This window comes from Meles meles, chromosome 8 (genome assembly GCF_922984935.1).
Source record: "Meles meles chromosome 8, mMelMel3.1 paternal haplotype, whole genome shotgun sequence".
NCBI classification, from domain to species: domain Eukaryota; kingdom Metazoa; phylum Chordata; class Mammalia; order Carnivora; family Mustelidae; genus Meles; species Meles meles.
This window is the reverse complement of record NC_060073.1, coordinates 97,850,806-97,864,121: the sequence shown is the minus strand read 5'-3', so window position 1 is coordinate 97,864,121 and position 13,316 is coordinate 97,850,806. Positions and strand designations below refer to the sequence as shown.

At 47.0% G+C, this 13,316-nt stretch overlaps 1 protein-coding gene across 1 annotated transcript in view; it reads left to right on the top strand.

The window, feature by feature from the left end:
• The first annotated feature begins 2,933 nt into the window (after positions 1-2,933).
• DCPS (decapping enzyme, scavenger) overlaps positions 2,934-13,316 on the top strand; it is a 37,263-nt gene continuing 26,880 nt past the window's right edge. Inside the window, exons 1-2 of the mRNA XM_046016783.1 lie at positions 2,934-3,203; positions 4,342-4,522. Of these exons, the coding sequence (XP_045872739.1) occupies positions 3,003-3,203; positions 4,342-4,522 (382 nt within the window). The 5' untranslated portion in view covers positions 2,934-3,002. The remainder of the gene's footprint in view (positions 3,204-4,341; positions 4,523-13,316) is intronic.

The following is a 13,316-nucleotide window of genomic DNA, read 5'->3' as shown; positions in this document are numbered from 1 at the left end:
ACGGAGCCACCCAGGCACCCCCATTCTGGTGTTTTTAGCTGACCTGTTTTTAGGATATCTCATCTATCGTAAAGCCTGAAATGGAGATGCCTGGTCCTTCTTTAAAATAAAATAAAATAAAGGGGCGCTTAGATGACTCAGTGAATTAAAGCCTCTGCCTTTGGCTCAGGTCATGATCCCAGGGTCCTGGGATCAAGCCCCGCATCTGGCTCTGCTCAGCGGGGAGCCTGCTTCCCTCTCTCTCTCTCTGCCTGCCTCTCTGCCTACTTGTGATCTCTGTCAAATAAAAAATAAAAAAATAAAAGATTTGGGAGAAGTTTTGAGATTCTTCAAGAAGACTTGCCAGTAATAACCTTCTAATACAGCAATTAAACTCTCTGTGAGGGTACAGAGCCACATCTGTGCTGTCCAGTGTGATAGCCAGTAGCCATGGGAGGCTATCAAGCACTTGAAACATGGCTGTTTGACCGAATTTTTAATGTATCTAATTTGAATTAATTCAAATGTAAATATCTACATATGGCTAGTGGTTATTAGATGTGACAGTGCAGGGCCACCTTCTTTTTTAAAAAAAGATTTATTTATTTGACAGAGAGACACACAGCAAGAGAGGGAACACAATCAGGGGGAATGGGAGAGGGAGAAGCAGGCTCCCCACCAAGCAGGGAGCTCGATTTGGGGCTCAATCCCAGGCCCCTGGGATCATGACCTGAGCCAAAGGCAGACGCTTAATGACTGAGCCACCCAGGTGCCCTAGTGCAGAGCCTTCTAATGTTTCGAAATGACAAACTAAAAAATCATCAATAGACAAATGCCTCCGATTCAAGTGAAGCCGTGTGGTGCTGCCGTCAAGGTTGGCTGCACTCTGCTGTCTGGTATCCTAAGAGGTCCTTTACTGGCTGAGGCTTCCTATGAGTTCATCCTTTCCTTGAGCCAGGCCTTTTTAGGAGTGCAATTCCGACTTGATGGATGTCCGAATCAAAGTTATACCTGTGTTGGTGAATTTGCCACTAATGAATTAAATCTCTCTGTAATTTCATTTTGTATCTCCTCTTTGCTCACTACCTTTCAGCCACAAGGGCCATTTCTGTTTCCAAAAAGTGGTCTTCACCATTCTGACATTTCTGCCTGAAATACACATTCCCTGGTCTCTTCACATGCTGGTTCCTTCTCATCCTTCAAGTCTCAGCTCAAATGTCATCTCCCTGAGAAGCCACCCATGACCACCTTTTCTCCTTCCTATCCCCAGACTCTATCACTTTGTCCTGTTTTACTCTAGAAATAGCACTTAATCATTATCTAAAATTATCCTACTTGTTTTCCTCATCTCCATTTGATTAGGAATTCTATGAAAGTAGAGATCTCCCTGCCTTGTTCAGGAGGACAGTGTTTGACACAAAGAAAATGGAAGCCTAGAGAGGGTAAGTGAATTCCCCAAAGCTGCACAGCTAGTTAGTGTTGGGCCAAGACTTCATGGCTCCTAATTCAGGGCTTTTGTTGTTGTTGTTGTTGTTAAAACAAACTCTGCTCAAATTCTCTTCCAGAGAGAGAAGAGAGAGGGAGAGAGAGAAAGATAGGGGGAGACTGGTGTGGGGATGGGGGAGAGGAAAAAAGGGAAAGCAAGAGAATACATAGTTGGAAATTTCCATAAGATCTAGGCCTTGAATTTTTGAACAGGTCTTGCTATGGCCATTAACTCCCAAAGACATTTGTTCTAGCCTTTCACATAGTTCAACACCTCCTGCTGTCTACTCCCACAGGTGGGGGATGTTATCCAGGAAACTTGTGGACAAGTTTTGGACTCAAGATAATTATTCCAGATCCTAAGTCTCCTTCCTAAAGCTCTCTACTTCACAAAACAATTGGCCTTTTATCCAATTCATAATAATATTTCCGGTAGAAATAATCCAAAAGCAGTTATGGACATACAGTGCACTGACTGACTGAAAATTGCAAAAATTGTCTTGCTCATTAGTTCTGTCTGGAAAAAAAAAAACAAACAAACCTCAAAACTGACTTTGGAGAAAACAGCACAATTTTTACTAAATTTGAAATAATTTGTACCTATCAAATAACAACGAGGAAAAGGGGATAGCCAGAAATAATGGCCTCCAAAAAAACTTTCTCTCTTTGTACGTAAAAATTTTATATGGGAAAAAAAGTAAAGCAAAGCACAGAAACTCTGACAGATGATTCATATTCAAGCTGCAAATCATATCTTTGTATGCATAGCAGAGGCATGAGCAAATTAGGTTAACAGAGGAGGCAGAAGTCCCCAGCCTGGAAGAAAAGAGGATGACAGAAATGTATTTCTGCCTTGTTCACCTCTTTTTTTCTTTCCTTCCTTCCTTTCAGATTTTATTTATTTACTTGACAGAGACACAGCAAGAGAGTTAACACAAGCAGGGGGAGAGGGAGAGGGAGACGCAGGCTTCCCGCCACCAAGCAGGGAGCCCCATATGGGGCTGGATCCCAGGACAATGGGATCATGACCTGAACTGAAGGCAGATGCCTAACTAACTGAGCCACCCAGGTGCCCCTCACTTCCTTTTCTTTTCGGCACTCAACACGAAGAAAATTTCTGTGAAGTGAAAATGGATGAAAAATGTAAATGGTTTGACTCTCACAAAAAATCAAGAAATAAGACTGGCTCAACAGATTTCAGAAACATTCTTTCCACGCCAATTAAGCAATATTGGTGTAATTCTTATTAAAACGTCAGTATTTAACCCAGGGTGTCAGATATCAAAGCATCCATGGAGTCTAAAGGTGTTTTCCAGGTCCGGCCCTCCGGAGCCCCCCGCCCCACTCTGCAGCATCTTTAGCGGGTAAGGTTAGGGACCCGCGGCCTTGGTCTCTCTTCCCTCAGCACCAACTCCGGCCGCGGAGCTCTTCGGGAGTTGTAGTCGCTGCGCCCTCGCGGAGGCGGGACGCGGCGGCCGCCGCAGCGCCGAGAGGGGCGAGGCCGGGCTGGGCTTGGCGCAGGCGCACAGACGAGCAGCATGGCGGACCTAGCGCCTCAACCCAGCAAAAGAAAGCGCGAGGCAGACGCGGAGGAGGCGGAGGACGCCGGCATAGAAGAAAAGGGAGAGGGAGTTGGGAACGGTACCTCTGCCCCTGTGCGCTTACCGTTCTCCGGCTTTAGAGTGAAAAAAGTGTTGAGGGAGTCTGCGAGGGACAAAATCATTTTTCTCCATGGGAAGGTACCATCAGGAGCCCGGGGCGGGGATGCGGGTCGCGGTGAGCCAATCACCGCCTTGGAGGCGGATTTATTTATTTATTTATTTAAAAAAAAAAAAATCCGCGCTCGGCCGGAAAATACCAATCTCACAACTTGTTGGGGGGGGGGAGTGTACCACTAAACTGCGTGGGGGCGGGGGCGTACAGGAGACAAGTTTACCCGTGGAGTCAAGGAAATCCGCAGACTTAGGGTTAATTTTCCTAAGACCTCCTTTACTAAAAGTAACTTGTAGAGAGTATTGCAGATTTAAAATCACGTGTTGAATTCTCCAAACCGTTCATTATGTATTCATTTAACATAGAAATGCTGGGAACCAGCAAATGTTGCTGGATCGTCCGTCTATGGAACGACATAGAGACTGTGGGAGATAGGATCCCCGCTGTGCAGGATCTCAGCCCCAACCGAGGAGACAGTTTATTAAATTGCTAATTCAGTTTCACATTTCATGCGCTGAACTAGGTGCTGGAAACCTAGAGTTGAAAGTTACCATCCCCGATTTTCAGGGATGCAGTGTATCTTCTGGTACAGATAGGTACAGCTGGCTCTAATACCATGTGCTCAGCTCTATAGAAGGGATTAAGGAGGGACTGAGACCATCTTGGGAACTAGTGAGGAGGCCCAGTGGCAGATAGGTATTAGGGTTCTTTAGAATTCCTAGCAGGAGCTCTCATTTTGGGAGGATCAGGAAGACCTCGGCCTAGGCTACCATGCCTCTGTGTCTCTTGTTTTGTTTGCATGATTCCCTGTAGTTCTCTTAGTCCTGTCTTCTGTCTGTAGCACCTGCTGAAGATTTTAGCTATGAGAACTTTTGAGCTAGGAGTTAACTGGGATACCGAGATTCTAGTTTGTTCGTGTGACCTTGGGCAAGTCACTTAATCTCTCTGACACGTTTCTTCATCTGTACAGTGGGGAGAATTTGACAGAGGCCCTGCAAGCCTAAAATAGAAGAAAGTGGAGAGGCTTTGCATCTTTCAGAAGAAAGATGTGAGTGCTGCGCCAAGGATTTGGGTTAATGAGATGGCTGCTCTGGGAGAAGAAATGGGAGGCCCCAGAGCTTCTGCCTCTGCTCCTGGGCTCACTGATGGTGTCTCTGGCTACAGGTGAATGAGACCTCTGGGGATGGAGGTGGAGAGGGAGAGGATGCTGTTGTGATCCTAGAGAAGACACCGTTTCAAGTAGAGCAGGTGGCCCAGCTCCTGAAGGGCAACCCTGAGCTCCAGTTGCAGTTCTCCAATGATATCTACAGCACTTATCACCTGTTTGCTCCACGGCAGCTGAGCGGTGAGCAAGTGGTGGCCAAGGTGGCTTCGTGTGGGGCGGTACATTGGTGGGAAATTAGGAGGTGTGGTGGTTTTTCTTCAAAACTGCGGGGTGGGGGTGTAAGGGCAGGGGGAACCGGGAAGGTCATCTGCCACCACTCAGCTGGCCGAGGTCCTCACAGATCTCCTGGCAGCTTCCGGGGTGTTCCAAGGGGTTCACCGCTATTGCCTCCAGTCCTCCGTCTCCGACCTGGAAAACGCCATCACCACATCCTCGGCACCCTGGTCGATGGAGTGCTGGGGGAGCTGGCTGAGCTGGCTGTTCACCACCCCCGTGTAGGTGCGCAGTAGTTCCCAATGGAAGCAGGAGATTTTGCACCCCACCTCCCCAGGAGACATTTGGCAAGTTCTAAAGACAGTTTTGTTTGTCAGAGCTGGGGAGAAGCGGTTGCTGCTGGTACCTAGAGGGTAGAGGCCAGGGATGCTGCTGAATATTCTTTAAAACAGAGGATGAGGGGTGCCTGGGTGGCTCAGTGGGTTAAAGCCTCTGCCTTCGGCTCAGGTCATGATCCCAGGGTCCTGGGATCGAGCCCCACATGGGGCTCTCTGCTCGGTGGGGAGCTTGCTTCCTTCTCTCTCTCTTCCTGCCTCTCTGCCTACTTGTGATCTATCTGTCAGATAAATAAATTTAAAAAAAAAAAAAACAGAGGATGGGACCTCATAATAAAGAAATGTCAGTAGTGCTGAGATTGGTGTAGTTTAGTTTACTTGGGGAACGGAGTGTGTCTCATGGTATAAAACATTTCATCTCCTAACCGAATAATAATGATTGTCAACACTTGCTAAATTCTTATTATTGTGCTAGCTACCATTCTAAGTATCTTACACGTATTATCATATATAGTACTCAGAGGTCGCCTGATTATGACTGGACTTTACAGGTCAGCGAACGGAGGTTTTGAAAGGTTAAGTGACTTGCCCAAGATCACACAGCCAGTAGGTGGGAGAAAAACTAAGATGTTTCAGTAGATGAGCACTCGCTCACCACGCTGCTGTGGGATGAGCAGTATGTAAGGTGCTGCAAAGATCAGGAACTCACTTTTAGTGTGGGAGACACTGAGTGCAGTCAAGGGGGATGGACTTGGGAAGGGCAGGAATTCATGGGCTAAAAAGAGATTTGTTTGGATTGCCAGGATTTTTTTATTTATTAAGAAGAGTAAGAATTTGGGGCACCTGGATGGCTCAGTCAGTTAAGTGTCTGCCTTCAGCTCAGGTCAGGGTCTCGGGGTCTTGGGATCAAGCCCCATGTTGGGCTCTCTGCTCCACGGAAAGTCTGATTCTCCTTTTCCCTCCGTGCGTGCGCTCGCCCTCTCTCTCTCTCTCTCACTCTAGCTCTCGCTCAAGTAAATAAATAAAACTTAGGGAAAAAAAAGAAGAGAGGGTGCCTGGGTGGCTCAGTTGGTTAAGTGACTGCCTTTGGTTCTGGTGATGATCTCAGGGTCCTGGGATTTAGTCCCGCATCAGGCTCCCCTGCTCTGCAGGGAGCCTGCTGTTTCTCCCTCTCCCTCTGCCTGCCACTCATCCTGCTTGTGTTCTCTCTCTGTCAAATAAATAAAGAAAAAAAGAAGAAGTTACTTATGTCCTTTATTTTGTTTCGGCTTCCATGTCAAAAACTAGGCATGATGTGGGCTTTTTCCCTTTAGATAGTTCAGTTTAATAGGCAGCTTTGTTGGAAGCGTGAAGGAGACTGGTTGCCCGTGAAAGTTCTTTCCAACTAGGAAATTCTGGGATTAACTTTGTCGCACATGGCAGTTTTGTAATATCCTTCTATCTTTTTGTTTGTCCTCTGGCTTTTAAGAATATGGCTTTACAGATACTCTGCCACAGCCCTTTTGTTAGGTTTAATCTTTTCTGTACCCCCAAGAAAGGGTGCTGTTTTTTGTTTTTTTGGAGATATATGTGAACACTTGACGTGGAACAAGCAAGCCTTTCATGACCAAAGGCAGAGCAGCCTGGTCTTCCGCTGCAGGCGAGCCAGGTTGATTGGTTGACGTTGATGGAAACGGACAGCTTTGTTTACTTTCTCAGGCGCTGACATTTGAGGAAATGTAGCCCTCAACAGGGGGTGGCGGAAGCAGGACAGAAGGCTCTGTCGCCAAACACCACTTGGGGCAGCCCCCAAACTGTAAGCTCTAAGGTCATGACTCTGCCACCACCGTTTTCTCTCACCTTCCCCAGCTCCTCTATCCACGCTCCCCACCCCCAGCCGAAATACAGAAGGTTCTGCTGCGCAGAGAAACCCTGTGGAATTCACAGCCTTGCCTTTGCCTTTTATTTTTCTAGTACTTCTATGATACCGGTAGCGCACAGGTGGTCGTGGCCTCTGCCCTGGCTTTCTATTTTTGTCTTTTTTTTTTTTTTTTTTTAAAGCTAAGCACTAAAAGAGGCAGTCGGTTATCCTGCTCACTACAGGTCTTCCTCCCCACTCAGAACCCCAAACGTTTCCTGCCTTTTCCCCAGTATTGCCCACTCCTTCCCCCTACCCCCTGGGAGCCTCAGATGGGAACTCATCGATCGTGTCTGGGGCTCACTGTCTTCTCATAAGCATTAGTATACATGCACCTCACTTTACTTTTATTTTCCCTCTCCAAACTAGGCACAGTGGGTGGAAGTCATAAAAATTTGTTTCAGGGCTCAGCCCTCCTGTCTCTTTTCTCTCGTATGGCCATATACCCTGGGTAATGGTCTAGATCAGGGATTGGCAGACTTACTGTCCAGAGAGGAAATACTTTAAGCTTTATGAGCCGCATCAGTGGTCTCTTTCACATATTCTTCCTTCCTTTTTTTTTTCAAACAACCGCTTTAGAAATAAAAATGCCACTCTTCGCTTGCTCGATGTAGAGAAGGAAGCCGTGGAGCTCATCTGGCTGTAGTTCATTAACCTCATTCCAGATTTTTTCCCACGCCAAGTGTGGTCTGTGGACCAGCCGTATGGCTATCGTCCCGGAGCTGCTTAGACAATCTGAATCTCAGGCCCCCTCTGAAATCAGAATTAGTATCTGTTTTAGTGAAACCTCCAGGCAAGTCACATGCACGTCAGACTTTGTGAAGTACTGGCCTTTAAATACGATCTGTGTGTGGTGATGCCCATGTTTCTTTCGCCATGTCCGTCCTCCACCCCTCCCTCTAAGGACTCCCGGCTCATTGAAATAAAGACCTACTTGGTATCTCTCTTTGGAGGTTCCGGGTACCTTCTAGGTAGAATATGAGACTTAGATACATTAAGGTCTTTAAAAACACTTAGTACATGTTGAATAGTAGCTGCTGTGATTATTCTCCTGTGCAAGGCCCTGTGCTGGGTCCTAGAGCTTGAGATGAATTAGACACCCACTCTGCCTGCAGTCTCGTTTGGGATGGGACGCTGCCAGTTACTATGAAAGAGGGAAGTAAACTCAACAGGGTTTGGTTATTGCCTGGGTGTAGGAAACAGAGGTCCTGGAAGTTTAGAGCCATGTCAGACCTCCACCCCTCCACTTTCAGTTCCCGGCAGCCCGACCCCATAGTAGGTGCTCACTAAATGCTGCTGAAAAATGAACCCACAAACCAACTCGGCCCAGTTTTTGCCTGTGGCCAAGTGTTCCACAGCCACGAGGTGGCAGCATTGCCACAGTATTCCTGTGGCTGGCCTCTTTGGCCTCTGTGCCAGTCTTCTGGGCCCCAGCCCCACCTCTCCAATCTCAGAGTCTTGGAGTCACCAACTCTTAACACTGCCTGCAGAGGCCTTAAGGCATGGTTCCTACAGCCTCCGCGCCCAGAGCCCCCTGCACAGTTGCCATTTTGAGATTTTCTGTCATCTCTGGCTATTCTTCCAGATGTCTTTCCCATAATACTACTTACTCAGGGAAGCCCCACCACCCCACCACCCCACATTTCTGAGCTGACTGCTCTCCTGATTTCTTCTGCTGTTTCTCCACTCACTGGCAGATTTCTTCTTCTCTTCCAGCCTGAAGGTTTTGCATTCTCCTTCTTTGTCCCTCCCAAATTCTCAGGCGACCCCAAGAGGCTGCCACTTCGAGCCACTTGTGCCCCCCTTGCCCCACCTTGTTGACACCATAGAGAGAGCCCAGGCATTGGAGTCAGGCTCAGGTCCTGTCCTAGTGCTAATACTTACTAAGTAAGTGTGGCTCGAGGCAGTGTCATGCTGTTTCTGAGTTTTAGTGTAGTGCAGAGGTGAAGAGCAAGCGCTGGGTCAGATATCTGTGCTGGAATTCTGGCTTTGCCATTACACCAGCTGTGAAGACTTGGTAAGTTTTTTGTATTCATTTAACAGAGATGAAGGGCCAACTCCGTGTTTGGTGCTGTGCTAGGTGAGTGCATTAGATACTCGCAGTGTCCTTGAAGTTGTAGTCCAGGGACAGAGGCAGCCAGCAGACAACGAAACAAGTGTTTCAGTGGCCATGAGCTAGAGAGGGGCTGCTCGGCTGGGGGCCCTAGAGGGCTCGCTGCAGAGGTGACACTCAAGCTGAGACCCACAGGATGGAAAGGAACCAGCTGTGCAAAGAGCTGGTGGAGGGGTGGGGGAGTATTTGGGGCCGAGGGAATAGCATGTGTCCTGGAGGAGGAAAGAGGAACAGAAAAGAGGCTGTTTTGTTCGGAGCTTGAGGGGGCAGTTGATGGCTGCGGTGTGGACACAGATGTAGTTGGGGAAGTCGCTTCAGTTATGTTCTTGTTAAATTAGGTTAGTAACCGAACGTATCCAGGGATAGTTACAAAACAAATGACATAAGGAAATGTTTTAGGGGCGCCTGGGTGGCTCAGTTGGTTAAGCATCCGACTGTTGATTTCGGCTGAGGTCATGGTCTCAGGGTCGTGAGATTGAAAGCCCCCACATCCCGCTAAGATTCTCCCTCTTCCCCTGCCCGCCTTAAAAAAAAAAAAAAAGAAAAGAAAAGAAAGTGTTTTAGCCTCTGCCCACAGTGCGAGATACATCTTACACTGTGACCCAGTAGTTGTGAATAAACACGTGGATATAAGAGAAACAAAAGGTTCACAAAACAATACTTACCCTTAGTATTTTCAACTGAATTCCAGTCTTGTCTGTTTCCTTTAAAATGCTGGTCTGAACTTCCTAAATTAATTTCATCATCACTGTCATGGGTTATAACCCATGGAAATAAGGCACATGAAATACTTAGCATAGTGACTGGCATATGATGGGTATTTGTAAGTGTTAGTCATCTTCTATTATGGGGTTTCTCCCTTTAAGATTGCATGAGCCTTAAGTAGAGCAGTACCAATAACATGGGAAAATGCCTGACTCTGACCACGGGCAGGTTTCCTTTCTTCCCCCTGTGGCCATGTGGCAAACGTGAGGGCTGAGCCGGCCAGACGGCTGGCCTGTCCGTGCCGCCCCGGCCGTCTGTGCAGGGCAGAGCCTGGATCTTCTGCTTCTTCAGCTCTCACGCTCTCACGCCCGTGGCCTGTCAATGGAGCCCTTTCATTAAGATCTCTGTTCTCGCTTACCTGGGGGAGGAGGGGGTGGGTAGTAGGGAGAGGGGTGTGACTCAGAAATCCAGACCATGTCTAAAAAGGCCAATTGTTCTCCCCAATGTAGAGCAGGGGTGTGGAATCTCAGGTTCAGAGGAGGAGAAGGCATCTGTGTGAGAGTGAGGCCAGGGCAGGGAGTAGAGGGAACCTCGGAATGACATCTTTTGGTTGCTGAGAACTCTGGATACTTTAGCTACAGGCACAGTTTTCCTCCCTATGCTCCTTGCAGAGGCAAAACCCAGACCCCCGGAGTCCAGACTGAGGGCTTGATGGGAAGGAACATTTTATTTTATTTTTAAAGATTTTATTTATTTATTTGACAGACAGATATCACAAGCAGGCAGAGAGGCAGGCAGAGAGAGAGGAAGGGAAGCAGGCTCCCCGCTGAGCAGAGAGCCTGATGCAGAGCTCCATCCCAAGACCCTGAGATCTTGACCTGAGCTGAAGGCAGAGGCTTTAATCCACTGAGCCACCCAGGTGCCCCGGGAAGGAACATTTTAAAAACTCACCATTCCCATAAGTTTCCTCTGGTAGTATTGTTCACGATAGAAAAGACTAGAAACAATCCAGATATCAATTAACAATAGACTTGATAAGTAAATCAAGGTGTTTCCCTGCACTGGGCCATTTCTTTCGGGCAGTGAAAGTAAACGAACCACAGCTACACACTTTAAAAATCTCACCATGTCGAGCAAGAGAAGCAAGACACAGAATACACACAGGGTGGTTCCAGTTAGATAAAGTTGAGAAACAAGAACTAAACAATATACTGCTTAGGGATGCATGCATAAATAATACAATTAATAAGACCAAAAAAGAAATGATGAATGCCTTATTCAGCAAAGTGATTATCCCTGGTAGGGACAGGGCTGAGAGGAGTCCAAAGTTCTGGGAGCGCTCTGTTTCTTGGGCTGCACACTCCATGCATGGGTGTTCTTTTGTTTTATTTGAGGTCTTTAAACAGTATCTCTTTTATATTTACATATATATGTATATATAAAAATATGTATACATGTGTATTCACACGCGTTTTATGTGTATATATATATATATTTATTTTTTTTAGATTTTATTTATTTATTTGACAGAGATCACAAGTAGGCAGAGAGGCAGGCAAAGAGAGAGGGGGGAAGCAGGCTCCCCGCTGAGCAGAGAGCCCGATGAGGGGCTCAATCCCAGGACCCTGAGACCATGATCTGAGCTGAAGGCAGAGGCTTAACTGACTGAGCCACCCAATCATTCCAACAATAGGGCTGTAGAGTTGAAAGCTAAGAATATTCCCCCACTAATTTGTAGAGTCCTGCCTTCATTCTCAAATTTGGTTTCCAATCACTGTGACTGTAAGTGTTTGACTGAGGCCTCCTTTCCTCTGGGTTTTGGGCATTAGCAGACTTGTATTTCTGCATACCATCTTTTTTCTGGTGCAGAGAAGTTGTGGGGCCTGACTCTTTTCTCCCTGGTGGACAAGGGAGCCTATGCTGTGCTGGAGTGCACTGCAGCCTGGGGCCAGCCCTGGCAGAATAGGGCAGTGTGGGGAGATCCTCCAGCTACTGGAGGAGAACGCTCGGTACCAGGCTCTGTGGACTCCACTCCTGCACATACTGGCACGGGCTCGTCACCCCATCCCCTGTGGGTGTCCTCGGCAGGGCTCTCATTGCAGCTGAGGTTCAGGTCTCTGAACAGTGACCAACAGGGAAAGTCTTGCCAGAAAGGTTACCTCCTGGGCCGACTACTGAAGAGCCCCATCGTCTAACATGAAAACACCCCAGGCTTGCAGCCGGCGGGTCACACCAGGGCAAGTCATGGAATTGCTCTGAGACTCAGTTTCTCTCAGTAAAAAATGAGGAATCCGATAGCTAGCTAGCCTACCTCAATGGGCTTCGGTATCCTGTGAGAGCAGAGAACCACAGTATCTCAGGTTTGAATGGAACTTCAGAGATTTATTTAGTAATGTGACTAGAACTGTTCATCACAAACGCTTACGGAGCTTTCTCGAATACAGAATCTGGACCTACTGAATAGATCTCTCTGTGATAGGACTAGGCCATTCATCAAAGTCATACAGTCACATGGTCAGGTCATCAAATAGGACTGAAAGGCTTATATACAGGGCCCGGAACAGGCTTTTGTACCACTCTGCCCCACCCTGGCCCTGTCTTCTAGAAGCAGCTACCATGAAGAGAATTTCTGGGATTAGTGCTTCTGGTAGTTTCTTCTACACCCTTAACTGAAAAATAAGCTAATGCAACTCCGTGATTTGTCACATTTTGACTTTCTTGGTCCCCCACAGTGGAGATGGAAAGGTTTAGTTCCATTTTATACATTTCTTACCCTCCCTCCCCTCTCCTTCCAATTTTTTTTAAAAGATTTTATTTATTTATTTGACACAGAGAGAGGTCACAAGTAGGCAGAGAGGCAGGCAGAGAGAGAGGGGGAAGCAGGCTCCCTGCTGAACAGAGAGCCCGGTGCGGACCTTGATCCCAGGACCCTGGGATCTTGACCCTAGCCAAAGACAGAGGCTCAACCCACTGAGCCTCCCAGTTGCCCTCCTTCCATTTTTTTTGTTTATATTATTATTTTTAGGGTTTTAAAAAATTACCTTCGGAATCCTAAATATACTGCAACTGTTAGCCCTTGATCCCTCTCCTTGAGGCTGTCACTCTGTCAGTTAAGAATATCCATCCATGCTTTTAGCCTCCTCTTGCTTTGCTGTCTCCTAACTTCTGTCCGCTATGCTTGTATTTCACATTGTTATGGTATGTTCTGTTGCATGATTGTAATCAAGTCTTGTGTGCTTTGTCTGTAAGTAGCTTCTGAGCTGCCCACCTGTAAACAGCACTTACATTAATGTGGCCAGATTAATGTGCGCTACACACTCAAGCAGAGGACTAGGATTCTGGTTCCTCTCCTACCTGCCCAGTGCCTGAGACCCTCATACCCCTGGAAGGAGGATGCATCTGAATATCTAGGTGAAATGGATGTTCTGTTCTCACATCCTAGCAGTTCTTCAAATCATGGTGCTTTTTAGTTTACTTCATATTTGAACCATTATTTTATGTTTTTCCTTCTTCATAAAATTTCTAGTTGCCTCTTTTTTTTGTTTTTTTTAAATTGTGGCTGAAAGTATCCTGAGCCTTTACTCTGTTTTTTGAAATTATCCAGCCACTTAGTTTGATAATTCATTACATGATAAGTCCTTCCTTCCTGGAAATACTGTTTCCAGAACATACTTTCCAGCTGCTCCAATCTGGACAGCTGATTCTTTAGGC